We start from the raw sequence: 17289 nt of genomic DNA, 5'->3' as shown, positions 1-17289 counted from the left end.
GCAATGCCCTCATTTGCATCTCGCTTTTATTTAAACCCCCCCCCCCCCAAATTCCATACCCATCACAAGCAATGGGCAATTCTGGTTTTTCCCCGTACACTATTTGTACAAAGGTCCTGGGCACAGCACACAGTTGTGATTCAATGGAATAAATCCTGGGTTACGATTCAAAGGTTCTCACTCTGGCACTGCGTGTTGGCAGGTCTGGACTGGCATGCACAACTCCCCTCACGGCCACATTGAAGAACAATGCATGAGATTTCTCAGCGAGTTCCCAATAAAACTCAGGTATAATCACTGAGCAGAAAATCCTTGGGGGTTTAGTTCCATTTCTCACCTGTTCCAGGCAGAGGGAAGATGGGTTTGTGTCGCACATGGCAGCGATGGATCAGGGGGTTTTGTTTTGTTGTTTTTGTTTTTAATTTTAAAAAAGGGTAACAAAAATAAATCACATCTGATATAAATGTCTTTAAAAGCCATTCAAGCTTTTTAAACCCCAAAAGACCATCCTGATTCTCAAGTCCAGTCTTTCATTTATACTGGTTTTGGTATCAGGAAAACAACCAGGTTCTCCAAGAAACAGGAAATCATGATGACTAAACCTCTGTCTCCTCCTTCTTTGCACTTACATCTCATTGTAAGAAGCTCTGCAGCCTTTTTTTCCCGTCCTGTATTAGAGAGAGGATGGATACTTAGGGCACACACATGCACAAACAGTCGTTCTGGTTCTTCAAAAAGATAAAAATGCCTGAAATTAAAATTACATAAGTAGTACTGTCTGTCAAACTGTTCAGGAAAAGGGAAACTGGAGCTTTAATGTCCCTCTGAGAGATGTTGAATAAAACCTTCCCCCTGAGTTTGCACACAGTAATAAAATACTAATTTTTGTAACCAAACAAGGCAGGCCTGTGTGAGAACGGCTCAGGAGGCTTTCAGGGCTCACGGTGGTGAGGAGGGAGCACAGAAGAACGTTAAAGATCAATGTCAGTCCCCTGAATTGTTGCCCTGATGTAGCCAATTTTTTTGCAGAGAGACATAAGAGTTTCTTCCCCTTGTTTCTGAGTGTCCGAGTCATCCTGTAATTCATAATCTGCACTACTGCAGACCAGTCTGGCATGGGTAAGTAACATATCCGCTCCTGTGCTCCAAGCCACGCGTCCCCGATGTAAATGGAGGTCAGGAATACAGAAACAGCTGTGGAAGGAAGGTGAGAGAAACATCAGAACAGATATTCTTCTATTTCCCCACAGTATTACCAAGCCAAGCTGCTCGGGACCTCCAGGACTAGGCTTTAAAAGAGTTCCCTAACTCTTTTCCCAGCTGGAAAAGCTGGAGTGGCTTTGCCCATGCAAAGGCAACGATCCTGCTCTCAGGAAGGAACAAACCAGTTTCCTGTTCAATAAAGCAGTTTGAAATCTGACCTGTCAGACTCTCTCACTGACCAGCAGTAGGGATCAGTGTCCAGGCCCACGTGGAGTTGGGTTTTTTTGCAGACTATTTTCCCTTGTGGAATGGTATTTATTTTATACCTTTTGTTCCATTTTAGTCCTTCAAAGGGAAGTTTCTTAGAGGGTGTGGGAGTGTTGCAGTGTCCGAAAACCTCCCAGTGTGACCACGCTCCGTGCTGCCCACCCCTGCCCCCATCCCACCAAAGACACAGCTTCTGTTCTGGGCAGCCATGAGCCTGTCTGGATATGGGAGAATTGATTTCATGGATTAAAAAAGCCAAGAAATTTCCCAGTCTCTCCCATACTGCCTCGCAACATGACTGATAAGAACAGGACAAGTCACCTCTCTTGTGTGCATCCTCTTCCACCGCTGCTGCTCGGCACAGAGACTTCACAAGCTCGTGGAAGGTGCTGGACAGGCCCCGCTCCTCCATGAGCTGGAGCATGATGGAACTGAGCGCACCGAGCTGCCTGCAGAGCCCAGCTGAGGTGCTGCTGGCCTGGCAGAGCCGGGTGTAGAGCCTGAAGAGGTTGTTCCTCAGTGTCTCATCCCTGAGCATCTCCCGCACGGCCGCCGGGTGCGGCAGGACGTGGTTCTGCAGCCACCTCAGCACTGGGGACACGTCCTGCTCCCTGAGGGGGCTCTGCCCAGCCAGGGACCTCACCAGCCACTTAGTGACAATGTGAATGGACGCACAGGTGACAGCCACTGCCTCACCCCCAGCGTCACCAGCTCTGAGGGCCTCCTCTCCATGTGTGGAGGGTGGTGCTGGGAAAACAGGGTCCCAGAGGGCCAGTATGGAATTCAGATGCTCTCTGCATTTCTCCAGCTCAGACACGTCCACGTCTGTAGCAGTGTCATCTTCTCCCACCTCGTTCCTTTTCCAAGTGTGACGATACGCATGAGATGAGGCTTGAGGTTTGTTCTTGTCTTTGATATTTTCTGTAAGAAGATAACCACCACAAAACAAACATCAGATACTCCAGAGGATTTTCCTGGTACAAAACTGTGCAAGTAAGGTGCTCTCCTGTGTTGAATCAGTCATTACAATGGCAAGAACCAGCCTCGTTTAGCAGCCTCATGGAGCCTGCGCTGTTCAAAGGGGCTCCAGGAGCTCCCAGGGATTCCAGGCTGGAGCCCTGTTCCAAACTGGATCGCCCAGCCTGGAGCAACACAACCCACACACGCAGTAAGTTACAGGCATCACTCCAAAAACCCTCTTCAGGCCTTTCTGAGGAGTTTCAAAGGGTGAAAAAACTGTAGAAAAACTAAAGCTTTTACAGAATCCCTTAAAGACATGATACTTTCTCAACTGATACAGAACATTTAAACAAACCTACAGAAGCTTTAATGAGCACCAAAAGCAGCTGCTGCTGCAGGAAACCAGCATTGTTTTAAGATCTCCCAATTTCCCAGTACTTTCTGTTCACAGAGAGAACAAGAGAAGTCACACAAGTTTTTTTTCCTTTCTTCAAAACTGGTGACAACAAGAGATGCCAACTATTACCTTTCTCTTGCTTTATTTATATTTTGTTTTTACTTACACATCGCTTTCAGAACCCCATCCACACTCAGAATGATTCACACCTTTGAGCACAAAGTCTCTAGGCACTACTTTTTCTCTTAAGATTTAAAAAAAAACTTTAAAAATACCCTTTTTCAAAGCCTGACTCAAAGCCTGATTTGCCACCAAGTTTCATTTTAAAGCTCTTTCCCTTCATAAATGTGTTTCTTCCAAAGCTTCCAAAGGTTTGAAATCACCACAAGGAAGACCTGAAAAATGCCTTTCCATTTCCCTTCCTCCTCGCTCAAGGTACCTCAGTCTGACAGAAGGCATTAGGACTACTTCCAGAGAAGTTTGCCTCACTAGAACGGCCGGTCTGTAACAGCTACAACACAATACACCTTCCTTGAACTATTTCAGCACTTACTGAGCAATTCTTTGTTTTGGTACTTCTGAGCCAGGGCCTGCAGGTCCTCCTGCAGCTGCAGGTCTTTGCTGACAAGGCTCCACTTGTGCAGCAGCAGCAGCAGCTCCCTGCTGGAAAGGATGCTGTCATTGAGTGCGAAACGCCTCATCTCCCTGAAAGCCTCCACAATAACAGCTCGGTATTCCAGCACAGAGCTCAGGGTGCCAAACAACTCAGTCAGCTTGGCCAGATCCACATTAGTCCTGTCAAAAGAAAACACAAGTGCCATGCATGCTAATTCGTCAGTACAGTTCTTAATCCCTCCTGTCAGAATGGCCAGGAATTAAGGGACAAAGGACTTGACAGCACTGACTTGTGCACATTGAATTGTGCATCACATTTTACTTTAGTCCCCTGTATCCAAACACCTAAATCCTCCTGTCAAAGAAATCTCATCCAAATTCACTACTCGACACACAAACTGAAGGTGAAAAAAGCCATCCATCTAGCAGAGATAAAGAAATCCTCCTGGCCTTAATAAAGTTCAAACTGGGCAGAGGATGAAATGCAAACCAACTAAAACAAAAAACAAAACAAAGCACTTACCGAATATGTTTGATTAACGCGACCAAAACACACAGAAATTCATTTACAAGCTGAATAGGAAGAAGTTTCCTGTTCTCCTGGGACTGATTCTTTTTTTGTCTCTTGTCTCCTAAATTTGTTAGCCACAGTGTGTGGACTAAGGAAATAATTTTATGTATCACCTTGTTCTCCAGAAACCTGAAAAACAAAACAAAACCAAACAAAAAAAAGGAAAAAGAAAAAAAGTAAACCACATTTAAAAGGCAGATCCTCACCAGCAGCTGGTCCATCACCTACAGGGGACCCTATTCTAGTGCACTTTTGGTGCACTTGCCTGAACCTGTCAGGGCACTCTATGGAAACAGAAGAGATTTTCTTGTGAGGGAGAGGCAAGGGGAGGAGGAATGTTCTAGACAGCTCAAATCCATTACTGTGCCACTTCCTGAGCAGCAGGTCCTGTGACAGGTGAACTGAGGGTGCTTGAAATTTAAAAGGTAAAGACACCAGCACAAGGTGCCATTTTGCTTTCTCAGCTTTTCAAGGAAGGGATTTCCAAATCACAAAGCTCCCCCAGCATCCTCCCACCTACCACAACCTGAAAGCATCTTGGTTCTGTTCCCAAAAACACAAGGGACACCTCAGAGTTCAGCAAGTTCTGCCAGCAGAGCCCTTGGTGCCCCTGTCTCCATGTCTGTCACCCTTGCTTTCATCCTCAGCCACATAATTCTTCCACTGTGGACAGGAAAACGGTTCCCATTTCTCCTGTACTTCTCTGGTTACCTTTTCTCTAGGCTGTTCAGGATCCATGTGAGGAGGCTGTGATCCTGGACCAGCTCATAGGCAGCTCTGGTGACACGGGCAGCACTTTGCAATATCTCCAGAATACGACGCTGAAACAGAAAATGCAACTTGTTCTTTTACAGTCAGGATCTAATTATCTTAACTTAAAATTAGCAATTCGGCTGCTATCTGATCAACTTCAAGGTAAAACGAACACCACCTGTTCTCAGCAACTCCAGGGAAGGAAAAACATTCTCCCTTCAAAGCTTCATACCACAGGTGCTGCTCTTACAAGAAGTATTCAGGTAGCAAGACAAGTTTATCTTTTTGTCCAAGGTTTTGATACCTGAAATACTCAGGGTGGATTCTCCCAAACCTGAGAGCTCCTGGCACGTGAGTTTGCCTCCTGCTGAAGCACTGTTCAGGTAACAAATGCACTGGTTGGGAAATAGAGAGCCCAAAAAAAGAAAAGGCCCCGACTGTAGGAGCAAAACCACAGCACCCACATGAGGCTCCCTGATGGCAGGAACCTGTTCCAGTTTCAGGGGATAAGGATGGGACTGGTTTAGACACAAGCAATTATTTCCCCCTACAACAAGGAACAGATTTTCAAGAGGGCCAAGGCAGAGTCAGCTGTTCCTTTCTGGTTTGTACTTGAGATCTCAAAGCCATGCAAACCTCTGTGATTTGGGGGTTTTTGGAACTTGCTTTTTAGTTCTTACCTGGGAGCCTTCGTCACACAAAGGACTGTTGAAAAAGGAAAGAATGACCTGGAAAATCCTCTGGTAGTCATAAAGCTCATAGCAGTGCTTGTCACGGAGCCCTTCCCCAAGAAATCTGAGGATCCACTCACGCTCTGTTTTGTACTGGAAGCCACAAAGAAAAATACCACCATGAGAAATTCAGACACTTCCAAAGAATACCTGCTCCGAAGAGCACAACACCCTGGTTCCTTCTGAGTGCCAGCTCAGGGCTTACCACAGCTTGTTCTGGACTTCTCATTTTCCATTCCTATCAAATTTAATCACTAACATCCATTGGGAACAGTCAGTCTGCAGCCCAAACATGCAGAGGAAATGGAATTTTGGAAGTTGCTGTTCCTAAAATACTTCAGTTGAACTCAACGCTACTAATCTAAACTCAAGGAGGAATTGTAGCTAGCTGGGGCAGAATATTCTGTTTAATGTGCTCACAGAGCATACACAGCACAACTCATTGTGGATTGGTATTAAGAAAGCAACAAAAACCCCACAGAAATAACATGTTTCACTCCAATATAAAACATAAGAAAGATGCCTCTAATTAACTACCTATGGGAGAATGAGATTTCATTGCATTTTTATGGCTGTTTTTAATACATTTCTGAAGAATTAATTACTGGATACCTAAAATGGGACTCTTACCTCAAAATCAAAACTGTAGAAAAGCTGGAAAAAACCTGGTACCTTCCTCAGGTCCAAATACTGGTGTGACAGAAGGAATCTGTTTACCTTTAGGTACATGTGCTCCTCTGTGAAGAGAAAAAGCTGGCATTGTGAAGGAGGACAGTGCTCCCAATCCACAACCAGGGACGACAGTCAGTGGAAGCTGCAGCGAGTGTGCAGTGTTCCAGGCTGGGAGAACAGCCAGCAACTGCACAAGGCCTTTGCTCTGAGGCTCCCTCGACTGCTGCCCAGCCTCCCCTTCTCTTCCCAGAACAAAAAGCTCAGTCAAGAGTGCACGAGCACAAAGCAGCTGAGGAGATCAACTCCCCAAGGCTCTGTTGTTCACCCCAGCAGTGACACAGGCAGCGAGTTCCAGTACCTGGCTTCAGGATCTGCTGCGCCACACGAGCAATGTAGAGGGTCAGGGAGAAGGTGAACCTGAGGTTTGGCTGCCTGATTCCATTCTGCACAGCATCCAAGAGATACAGCAGCTGCAAGAGCCCAGGGAGAGAAGCCTGAAGCACAGCCCAAATGAACACAACAGGAGCACCAAGACACCAATCAGCTTCCGGGACACTTCATGGGCCATACAGGTCAAGCATCAATTCCACCAGGATTTCCATTCCATACAAAACTCCCAAGAATGTCTAAGACATATTTTCCCCTTTCTCTGTCCATTGGTTATAACAGGAGGGAACACAAAGCAGTAGAGGAGAAACAATGTGAGGAGGATAAAAAGCTGCTTTCAGCTGTCTCACCACGTGATGTAGGTGGATGAGCAGGACAATATCTCCCCCCACACATCCACGACCTACCAGGTGTCCCCTGGCACACTGGCAATGGCTTACCTGGCTCTTCTCTCGAAAGCGAGCCCCTTCCAGGTGGGAGCGGAAGGAAGCCAGGACAAAATAGGCAGCAGCTCTCATGTTGGGGTCGTAGCTGCTCAGGGCAGCCACTGTGAGACCCAGGGCATTGACTTCCACAAACTTGTGACAGGCCACCACACACTCTGTGAGGGGATGGGCAAGAGAAGCAGAAAGCACCCGCTGTGTTAGCACTGACACGCCTCAGTGTGTGGAACAGCACTTTAATCCTTCACATTCCTGGTCAGAGCACACATTTCTGGCTCTACCCCCACAAACTATGACCTCAGGGCATGGAGGCTCCTCCAGCTGACAAAGGGCTTCAGCAATTCCCTCTGAACAGGAATCCTTTACCGGAGCTGAAATGCACGGGGCTGTTCTCATTTATGTGAGACAGGGATGAGCCTGCCCACCAGGCCATGCAAAGTTAGGGGTAAATTCTGTAAAGACATCTTTGTATCTCACTGTTTCAGGGAAGCTGAGTACAAAGAACAACAAGAGGGAAAATTCATCTCTCCAGTGCATTAGAGGGTGCCTGAAAGACCGCACTAAAAAGTTTCTGTAACAGAAAGGATGGGAAAATAACATAAATAGCCCATAAACCACAGCAGTCATCCCTGTGCAGGCACAAGTGACTCCTGTGGTAAGGCCTGCTCTGAGCCAAGTGCTCAGCTGTACCCCTGAGCCCTTCTAGGTAAAATAAAATCCAGCAATGACCAGAAATCAGCCCAAGAGAAAACAGGAAGCACACCCTTCAATGTAGCATTTAGCTTTCACAGCATTTTGCCACCAGGATTTGGAGTTTCTCCTTTAAGGGCTTGTGTTCTGTGTGTTTTGAAGGGTTGCTGCCATTTCCACTCACTTATGGCTAGAAATGACCTGGTGTGAACCTTCCACCTTTTCTCCAGGAATGGAGCACAATGGCACCTCAGTGGTATTTTTCCCAGCTACAAATGTGCCACAAGTTTAGCAGTAATATTAATGGATTTTCTTGTCATTCATACTGAAGGTCAAGAGGAAGTTTCTAGAAACAAATACTATTATTTAAGAAGGGGCTGCAATCTTTCTGCCAAGTACCTACATTTGGTCCACTGCTTTCCTCCCCATCACTGCCCACACAGGCTAGTGTGTGTGTAAATATGTATATATATGTACACGTGTGTACATATATATACATATATGTATACATATGTACATATTTTATATATATATACATATATATACATATATGTATGTATATATAAAATCATGTTTAAAAAAGCACAGATTATTTCTGTCCCTGTACTGGCACCTGGGCTATTTTTCTCATCTTTTTCTCTACTACTAGATCTACTAAAACTCAATTTCATGCCTGGCAGTTTCTCACTGCCAGCTCAACCAGGGCCTCCACGTCCCCCCCAGCCACTGCCATTTGTCCCAGGGCCACCACTCTGCTGTCCTTCAGGCTGCAGCTCTGGGGAGCTGCTGGTGTGCACTAACCATTCCCACTGTGGCAGAGTGCCACAGAATGAAATCCAAGGTTCTCACTTCAGCAGCCCACAGGAAGATTTATTTGGAAAACTTTCCTTCACTGAAAACACGCAGTGGTAATATTTTCCATCCTGCTGCCCCTGAAGAATGTGTTCAAAAACTGACATAAAATAACAAGCTCTTATTAGAAAAGCACCCCAATTAAATTCTATGTCTGACATACAGCTTATTTAAAGGACCTTGAGAAGCAGGATGGAAAAGCTTTCCATAAGATGCTTATCAGAGCTAAAGATAGATAGAACTTGCTATCTGCCCAACCCCAGACTTACTTTTTCCTCAGCAAGCACTGAACACTGTGCAAGAACTCCATGTTTATGTATTCTGATGGCACTGTGTAGCCAGGACAAAGAGCAAATAAATAAAGAACTGGGAACTCCAAGAGCAGCTGATGTGGTTTACAAGCACCATGGGACTGGGACTCATAAATCATTTGGGCCCTTTTAAAATGCCCCTCTTAGGACACGGACTCTCACTCTGTGTGGAGAAGCTAAGAGGGCTATTTTCTCCCCTCCAGGCTCAGATTCAGGCCAGCCACTGTCTTTACAGCTCCACGAGAACATGATGTACAGCAATTCCCTCAGCCTTGGTGCTTCCCACATCAGCAGCTACTGACTAGCTGCAGTGCTGCTGGGGCTGCCACAGACACCAAATCCCTCCCTCCACGGGCTGAGAGGTGCTGGTAGAGTGTCCCTTCTCCAGCTATCAAGTCTAGGTTCCAAAGACCAGCTGTCCATGCTCTTCCTCCCTGTGCACCCCAAAGGCCCGGCATTAACTGGATTGTCTAAGATCCCTCCAACTGCAAAATGCCAGACAGCTCTGGTACCTTTTCTCCTCAGAGGACTTAAAGGCAGTTCTTTTCCTGCTGCCAGGATTACACAGAGCAGTTCAACCATGGCTAAGGACAGGCTAAGCACACTCAAACAGGGGTTGTACTTGCAGGGGCCTGGGTGAACAAAGGACAGTGATTTCACTGACAGACACTAACAGCCTGCCAATTGCTTCTAACATTACTGCTGTGGAAAGCCAAATCCAGCTGTAACTGCACAATGCTTAACCATAACCAACACAGGGAGAGAGCTGCTTAGGAAATCCCTTAGGCTTCTTGTCTCCCTTTGACCTCTGAGGGCTCTCTCCAGGGACAGTGTGTCCGTGGAGCACAGCAGGGATGTGCATGTGCAAAGCCAAGGCATGTCAGATGAGAAACTTCCTGACAGTTCAGAGCACCAGCCTACTTGTGAAACACACTGGCCCCATGCCCATCTGTCTGGTGGGAAATGAATTGGCTGAAGTTTCCCTGTTCTGTAACAGGCCAGGTCTCCAGCCAGTTCAGTCACAGCCCTCACAGTAGTTTGTTTCTTCTCTCTAAAGTCAGGCACAAATTCCTTGCAGTATCAGATGTTGGATCAGGGATAACAGCGCTCCAGGTGCAGCTCCTGCAGCAGAGCAACCTGACACTAAATACCAAAGAGAAACACACACTTTACCTGGCCTGGTCAGTTCACTGAAGAGCTGAAGTAGAAAACAAGGATCATAGAAGTCATCAAGGCTCTTCACTGTTTCATCTTTATATAGTGACTCTTGTATCCCCTGAAACCAGATCCAAACCAGTATTTGTAAGGAACAACACCAATTTCAAGCTGGGTTTCAAATTTCCACAACCACCTCATCCCTCTATAAACCACTTGATACTACACCTTGTAAAATACAATGCAACACAGGGTGAGACATGCTTGTGTTCAAACCTGGCTTTCACTATGAGAGTATATCCACAACTATTTCCCCTGACCAGCATCAACAGCAATCCAGCAAACTGTATGAAAGGCTGGAGAGCCAGTGGATCCTTGGGCTGTCCAATCCTGGCCTCACATACATGACAACCTTTGCAATGCACTATCACCCCTGCTGACAAGACATGGCACGTATCTTGCAATTACTTTGAAAAGTGCTCCTGAAGAACTAATTCCTCCTATGAATCAAAATTACTCTCCTGATGGAGCCAAACTGCCATGTATTACATGGATGCAAGACATGAATGGCTCAAGGCTCTTCCTGCATCTCCAAGGAAGGGTAACCATGGACAGGCTGATCCAAAAGCACCTGTGATGGCAGCAGCCGGCGATGCTGAGGGAACGACAGAATCGTCTTCATCATCTTCTCTCGATCCAGCAGACACAGGATCTCCTCCATGCTTGGCTGCTGCCACAAGGACTTCCCCAGACTCTTGCAAGTCTTGTGATGCTCCACAGCAGCGGGACCCCACAGCAGGATCCTTAAACATTGTTAAAGGCAAACACATTAGGAAAGAGAACCGAAATTTTGTCTTCACTTGTAGTTAGCACCCTGTGGCACTTGAAACTGTAACTCATTTCCCTGGCAACACCTTTTCCATCCATCCCAAAGCTTTGCAAGTTTAGTCTGAGGGTGTCTCACTCACTCTGCTGAATGTACCCATTCAGAGGCACCCATGGATTAAAGCTGTAAGTGCAGGTAAGAATGACAGCAGCTGCATGAAGGAACAGGAATCCAAACCTGCCTCAGCTGCCTATGCCAGTGTTCCTGCACTGCTGGAGGTATTTCTGCTCCTGCCTCCAAGACAGCAAAGTGCACGTGAGGAAGGCAGGCCAAACCACAATTGTTGGCAACAGACTTTCCTGTGGACTCCCTGGGCACAGGAAAGGGAAAAGTTCACTAATGATTTATGTTGCAGATTTATGTTTCTCCAAATTGTGAGAAGACCCCTATAGTGAGTCCCAGTTATGGAGAGTGAGTGACTTCAGAAATGAGACATTCCCTCATCTAACCTACAGACACACAGAAGTCTGGGCAACAGAAGAGAATTACATGAAGAATAGAAATGTTTAGTAAAAGTGTTTTCAAAAGCAACATTCATCTTTAGGTTTCCCCTTGTTCACTCTCTCCTTAATTTAAAAATGAGACCCTGGAAAAGTTGTGAGACTACCTGTGTGTAGTTTACCCAACAAAGTAAGGTGTTCAGCTTACCTGGAGTTTATAAGACTTTGATTATTCTTCTCATACAGCTGAAGCAACAGCAGTATCTTCTGATCTAAAACCCAAGATTGAAGCCAAAGTTAGTGAGCTGTGGACACAAGAACAAGCTGCAGAAGGAAGTGCCCTGGCCAGGCTGACACTCACCTACGGTGCTCAGCGTGGCCCCATAGGCTCCCAGCAGCACTGGCAGGTGGCTGCTCTCACACAGAGAGGGGCTGAGCTGCACAGCTGTCAGCAGAATGTCCACCAGCGCCTCTGGAACAAGCACAGCTTGAGCCCTGCACCTCTCAGTCACACAGAGCTCAAATTAACACCCCAAGGCCCACTCAAAATGGGTGCACACACAGCACTGGGCATTTTACATCAGCATCTATCTCTAGAGATACCACAGCCCCTTCCCCAACACCCTGAAGGGTGACTTTGATGCATTTAATTCAAGGGAACATCTTAAAACAGCATTCCCAAGCCAAACACAGAAGTCACTCGGCCAGGTGAGGTCCCCAGTGTGGAACACACTACTCTGCAGGAGCTCTCCATGGGTACACACTCACTCTCTGGTTAAAGAGGAGAGCTCTGCCCTATCCTGCCACAGCTTCACTCCTTCCTCCCCCAGGAAGGCATCTGGAATGAGCTCAAGAGTTGCACAGAGAAAGGCAGACATCCCAGCAACCTCCCCAAGGACTCCAGAATTCACAGCAAAAAACTTCTGAGGTCTCCACCCCAGCTGCAGTAAATATCAAAATGCTTCTGCACGGTGTGTTCCAGCAGGGCTCAGCACTGAGGGTGGTTTGTGAGCCACAGGAACTGTCCTGTGGGGTACAAAAATTATCCACCTTTGCTCTGTAACTAACTGAGAAGCAAAAAGTGTAAGTGATTGGGTTCCTCAAAAACAAACAGGCTGTCTGTAGCACACCCAAGATTAAACTCCAGATTTCTACTCCCAGTATCTGGAAAGGCCTGGGCTTTGACCCTATCATGTGCAGGAATATAAAATGCATGTCAAAACTGAAGAGCTCCTAAAGGAGCAGCCTGAGTGAATGCACTCGTGACACCAAGCTTCTGGAACAGCAGCTGGCCTCAAAGAATCCATCCTGCTGATCTACAGAAATACCCTCTAAAGGTAAGACACATAGATAGAGTAAGCAGCAAAATCTATTCCTTATTTTCAATTTCACTAAACTGGTGACTTCACAAGAGCTTTTTCCTCTTTTCAGGTGCTTTAAAACGTGAAAGCTTGTTTACATGTTGCTCATCAATAAACAAAAAAAAAATTGTTATTGACATGCTGCCCTGAGAATTTCCCACCCTTTTCTTACACAGCTCCTTCAATCACTGAATCTCAAACCCCTGTACAGTGGAGAAAAGCTGAGGTCTATGTAGATTAAATGTGGTTCAAGGTGAGGCAGGATTTCAGTTGCCAGTGAAGAAGAAACAAAGCCAATCCTACACATGAACTAGCATCCAATTTGTATTGCTCAAGAAGGATAAGTCCTCATGAAAGGTTGCAATATGAAATACATGTAATTTAAATTGCCATTTTTGATAAAACTTGCAAAATCAACTTTAAATCTCTTCTATCAACCTATTTTAAGACAGGTTTAAACATCACAGGACCTATGTGCACTTCAGTGATCTTACACTAACTGCGTCACAGAAATCAAAAGATTCAATCCAAGACTTTGACTGGGTTAAAAATACCAGAAAAACACACAAGCAAAGACCCAAACCCACCTTTCCAGTAGTTTTAAAAACAGAAGTGTTTAAAACCAGCATAAAATGAATGTAACATTTGGATCCAAGCAGAGGTACAATTTAAACGCCAGTATTCTGGAACTGTTAATAACTCTGCAAGTATTTACATGGGTGGGTGTGTTACTGGATGGAGAGAATATAATGCAAGAAAGACAAGATTAACTGTATTTAGTATGGGAAGAAGATGATTAAAAAATACCTCTTGTCTGGGTGTTCGTGCCATCTTCTTCTCTTGACCTCAGGATGGCTGACAGAAATAGAGAGTGCTGTGTGACCATCATGTGAAGTTTGGAGAGCTTGACTAAGCTCTGACTAAGTGAGGATTCCTTCTTGTACAGTAACTGGATGGCAGTGTTCAGGACCCTCAGAAATGTTTCATCTCTGTAACGGTACCTTTGGGAGAAGGATCACAGAGAAGTCAGATCACAACCAAACCCAAGGAAACCTGCTTGAAATTAAGAGTTAAGAAATGAGAACTTGGCAAAGCAAACGAACTTTGCAAAACCAAACCAAATTAAAATGAAAACACTTACTTGAGTCCTGTCTTCACAAGGCTGCACCAGTCATCTGGGTCCACTTCTTCAACCACACACTGTGTGCAGCAGTAAAAAGAGGTGCTGGTTTACATTTGGCACAAGGAGCTTCTACAGCAATTTTAGTCTGAGGGACACATTAAGGACACGCAAGCCAAACACTGTGGGGTGATGAGAACTCAAACCAAGGGAACGGTACAGAGGGAGTGCCCAAGTACTGTTCTTCAAGATCAAAGGCTGGATTTCTATTTATGATCAACCAGATTTTTGCCCCAGACTTCAGATGGCATGGCAGGTGGGTCTTGGCAGAAGTATCTCTATCACCTTTTTTTAATTAAAAAAAAAAATAATAAAATTCCACTGGTAACCTTTGATTTCTTACTCCTAAACAGCTCAAACTCCTGTCTTCAAAGGGGATTCCTACCAGAAAGCCATCATCAAAAACATAAAACTGCTTCATATCAAGAATTATCAGGACTCTGCAAAAGCTATTAAAAGTCCATGGAAACCAGAGTCCATAAAACAGGAAACCAAGCCCAATCTGTATTTACAAAATCTACAACTGCCCAATCACACATAGTCCCAACCATGACAAAGCAGATAAGAAGTCTCACCAATAATTCCTCTAGCCTCAGCAGCATGGACCTCTCCACTTCTTGCTTGCTTTGATCTTTACTGCTGCTGTACATGGCAACTAAGCCCTTTATGCAGGCTGACAAGAGATGTCTCCTCCAGGAATGCAGCTCCTCGGAGTTTTTAAGCACTGTGGATATGGCATCTGCCACGACCCAACTGCAGAGAGACAATTGTTGATTCTTTAATTACTGTTTTAACTTGGTTTTGTATATGTTAAAGATGTCTTGCTGCCAAAGTACAAAGTAACAGATTCTCTAAGGAGAGGATGCTGTTACTGCTCCCATTCCTATCACAGTGCTTCCCAGGAAAACTGAGCCCTGAGGGAGGCACAGACACCCTGCCCACCTCTCTTCATTCCCTGCTCTCTCCAGAGCAGCAGGAAGGCAGCCCATTAGGTTGTGCAGCCCTTTGCTTTCCGAAGGTGGCAACAACTTTGACAGAATTTGCAGTTTCACAGAGGCCTTGCGCAACGCTCCGGTGTCCTGAATCCCGGCACAGAGCTCCTTCCACAGGGCTTTCCTCAGGACAGGTGTGACAGCCGAGACAACTGTTGGGAGAGCAGAAGGCACAGGTTCCACCGCCTGCAGGTGTTAAACTACAACACCCTAATCCCAAATCACTTTCGAATCCAGGCCCAGACTATTCAAATTCTAGGAAAGGATGCTACAGCAGCTGCTAATCTGTTACAGAGAAGTGCTACAACAGAGGCCACTTCTTTACCCATCCTCTGCTTCCCATGGTGCTGACAAGGTCTTATCACTGCTTGCTTATCTCTACCTTGTACATAGAGCTACACTCCACCTGTTTCCTTTGCTACTGACACTTCTGGGCAATAAAAGAAATGAAATTAAAGTGATCCTGTTCTATCCAGTTGAACCCTAACTCATCGTTTTGCTGGTAGAGATTTAACACACTTGTCCATAGATGTATGCTGCTGTGGGTTTGGAAAGTTTTGGACTGCCAGCTTGGGAGGGCATTACTGCAGCCAGCCCACAGCTGGAGATTTGTTTTAGAAGAAACTTTTGGACTCTGTAAAAGTAAAAGCTCAGGTTCTGCAAAAACCATCTGGCAGTGGCATTGCACACTCCAGACATTCTTCTATGCCTGAGCAAAAGGTGTTAGCTCCTGTACTAAACTAAGAGAAGCACAATGACAGATTTTCACATGCACTGAGCATTAAATAAGGGCTTCAAAAGAGAAATCTGGGCAGCAGAAACTGTAAGAGCACCTGGCTCCAGTCAAGAGCCAACCCTCAGAACAGCTCTTCACCTTTAGTGCTGCAGAGGTACTTCCAAGGCAGTCTTTAGAGGCCAGACATCTAAGTTTTATCACCTTTATCTATTGTGTAAAGATTCCAGCAGGACCTAAACAGGGAATTTGGCCTCCTGAATCACAAGCAGGGCTCAGCAGTGCCTTTACCTGCGGAAGGTCGGCTGAAGCCATACTGCTCTCTGCATTGCAAATACGCATTAATGAGTGGAAGAAAGCTCTCCATGCGTTTCCTGAGGTACTTCCCAGTGGCACTGCTCAGACACCAGAGCTCAAACTGCAGCAGGTGAGTCCTGGAGTGCTGGATCAGCACGGCCACAATGGCCAGGGAGGTGTGTGAGCACTGGGCAAGGCAGTGAGCCTGAACCTCGACACCAACTGTGAGAGCAAGGACTGGCTCACTCTGGAGAGCCTGCAGGAAAACTTCCTCCAAATCTTTGCTGGCCGATGCTGACATCAATATCCCCAAAGCTTTAATGTGCCCTGTGGAGAGCAGAAATTCTCCTTGCTGGGGATGCCTTTGGTAGCTGTCTGTAAGGAGCTTCACCAAAACCTGTCCGTAGAAGTTTAACTGCTTCCCTTTTTTAGGGGATTTTTCAGATTTCGGATCAGTCAGGCTCATCTCAGGAAGCTGCAGCATGGTTAAAGTGATCTCCTTCAGCTGAGCTGCAGTCATGTACATGTGCAGCTCCTCCAGAGCCTGCAGCTGGTGAGACTTCCTGGGATAGACCTGGCTGCTGCCCTTCCCCACAGTCTGCAGCTCTTCCAGGACACTTTTTGTGATAGCTTCGAAGTACTTGGACAAGACGTGTCTGTGATCTGTTGTGATGCCCTGCACAATGGGGGCAGCTGTTTTCAGCAGCTGGAGCACCCCGGAACTGAGGTGAGCTGACAGGAGCTTCACAGTGACAGGGTTCAATCCAGGCTGAGGAATAGAGCGCAGTTCCAAGGCCAGGAACCAGCTCTCCAGGGTAGGATGTCTGAAAATCAAGGTGAGTGTATCCTCCAGTGTCTGTAATAAACAGAGGTAACAGTATCAATTAATGAATAATCACAGTGCAGGGTAAAAAAAACCACCTCATTCACCCACCTATTTTCCACAGATTGGAAATATTACAATGAAATTTACAATATTTTAATTATTGAATACAAAATTGTCTATTAGCTGTCCAGGAGAGAAAAAAAATTACTGAATTACAAGCACATAAATATAATTCTCCCAACATTTATGCTGTTATACTGAACATTCTAAACATGTCTAAGCTCATCTCCAGAGGAAAACTGACTATTCTAGGGTTCATCAACACATTCTAATCTGCACAAATTCACAGAACAGGTGAAAGAGGGGGAAAAATTCACTCCACAAATACATAATTTTCACACTGGGCTGAGGGAATACATTTCTTTCTGCAAAGGTGATCTCTTTCAGGACCTCTCCTGACTGTGCTCCAGCTCAGGGGTGGGACTGTGGGTGATGCAGCTGGGTCACATCTCCAGACAACAGTTCTGCAACTGCTGGACCACACGCTCTATGTTCCAAAATTCTCCT

The 17289-nt window shown here is 45.8% G+C and overlaps 1 protein-coding gene across 1 annotated transcript in view; it reads right to left on the bottom strand.

The window, feature by feature from the left end:
• Positions 1 to 836: 836 nt before the first annotated feature.
• The window catches only part of URB1 (URB1 ribosome biogenesis homolog), a 38573-nt gene continuing 22120 nt past the window's right edge, over positions 837 to 17289 (bottom strand). Inside the window, 19 exon segments of the mRNA XM_050975169.1 lie at positions 837 to 1135; positions 1138 to 1194; positions 1792 to 2391; positions 3381 to 3622; positions 3966 to 4142; positions 4725 to 4834; positions 5447 to 5590; positions 6128 to 6234; positions 6528 to 6639; positions 6997 to 7157; positions 10026 to 10128; positions 10639 to 10810; positions 11542 to 11605; positions 11695 to 11805; positions 13502 to 13695; positions 13836 to 13894; positions 14450 to 14627; positions 14817 to 15018; positions 15891 to 16752. Of these exon segments, the coding sequence (XP_050831126.1) occupies positions 972 to 1135; positions 1138 to 1194; positions 1792 to 2391; positions 3381 to 3622; positions 3966 to 4142; positions 4725 to 4834; positions 5447 to 5590; positions 6128 to 6234; positions 6528 to 6639; positions 6997 to 7157; positions 10026 to 10128; positions 10639 to 10810; positions 11542 to 11605; positions 11695 to 11805; positions 13502 to 13695; positions 13836 to 13894; positions 14450 to 14627; positions 14817 to 15018; positions 15891 to 16752 (3819 nt within the window). The 3' untranslated portion in view covers positions 837 to 971.

This window comes from Serinus canaria, chromosome 1 (genome assembly GCF_022539315.1).
Source record: "Serinus canaria isolate serCan28SL12 chromosome 1, serCan2020, whole genome shotgun sequence".
NCBI lineage: Eukaryota > Metazoa > Chordata > Aves > Passeriformes > Fringillidae > Serinus > Serinus canaria.
Note: the sequence above shows the minus strand (reverse complement) of the source record. Positions and strands in the feature narration are given on the sequence as shown.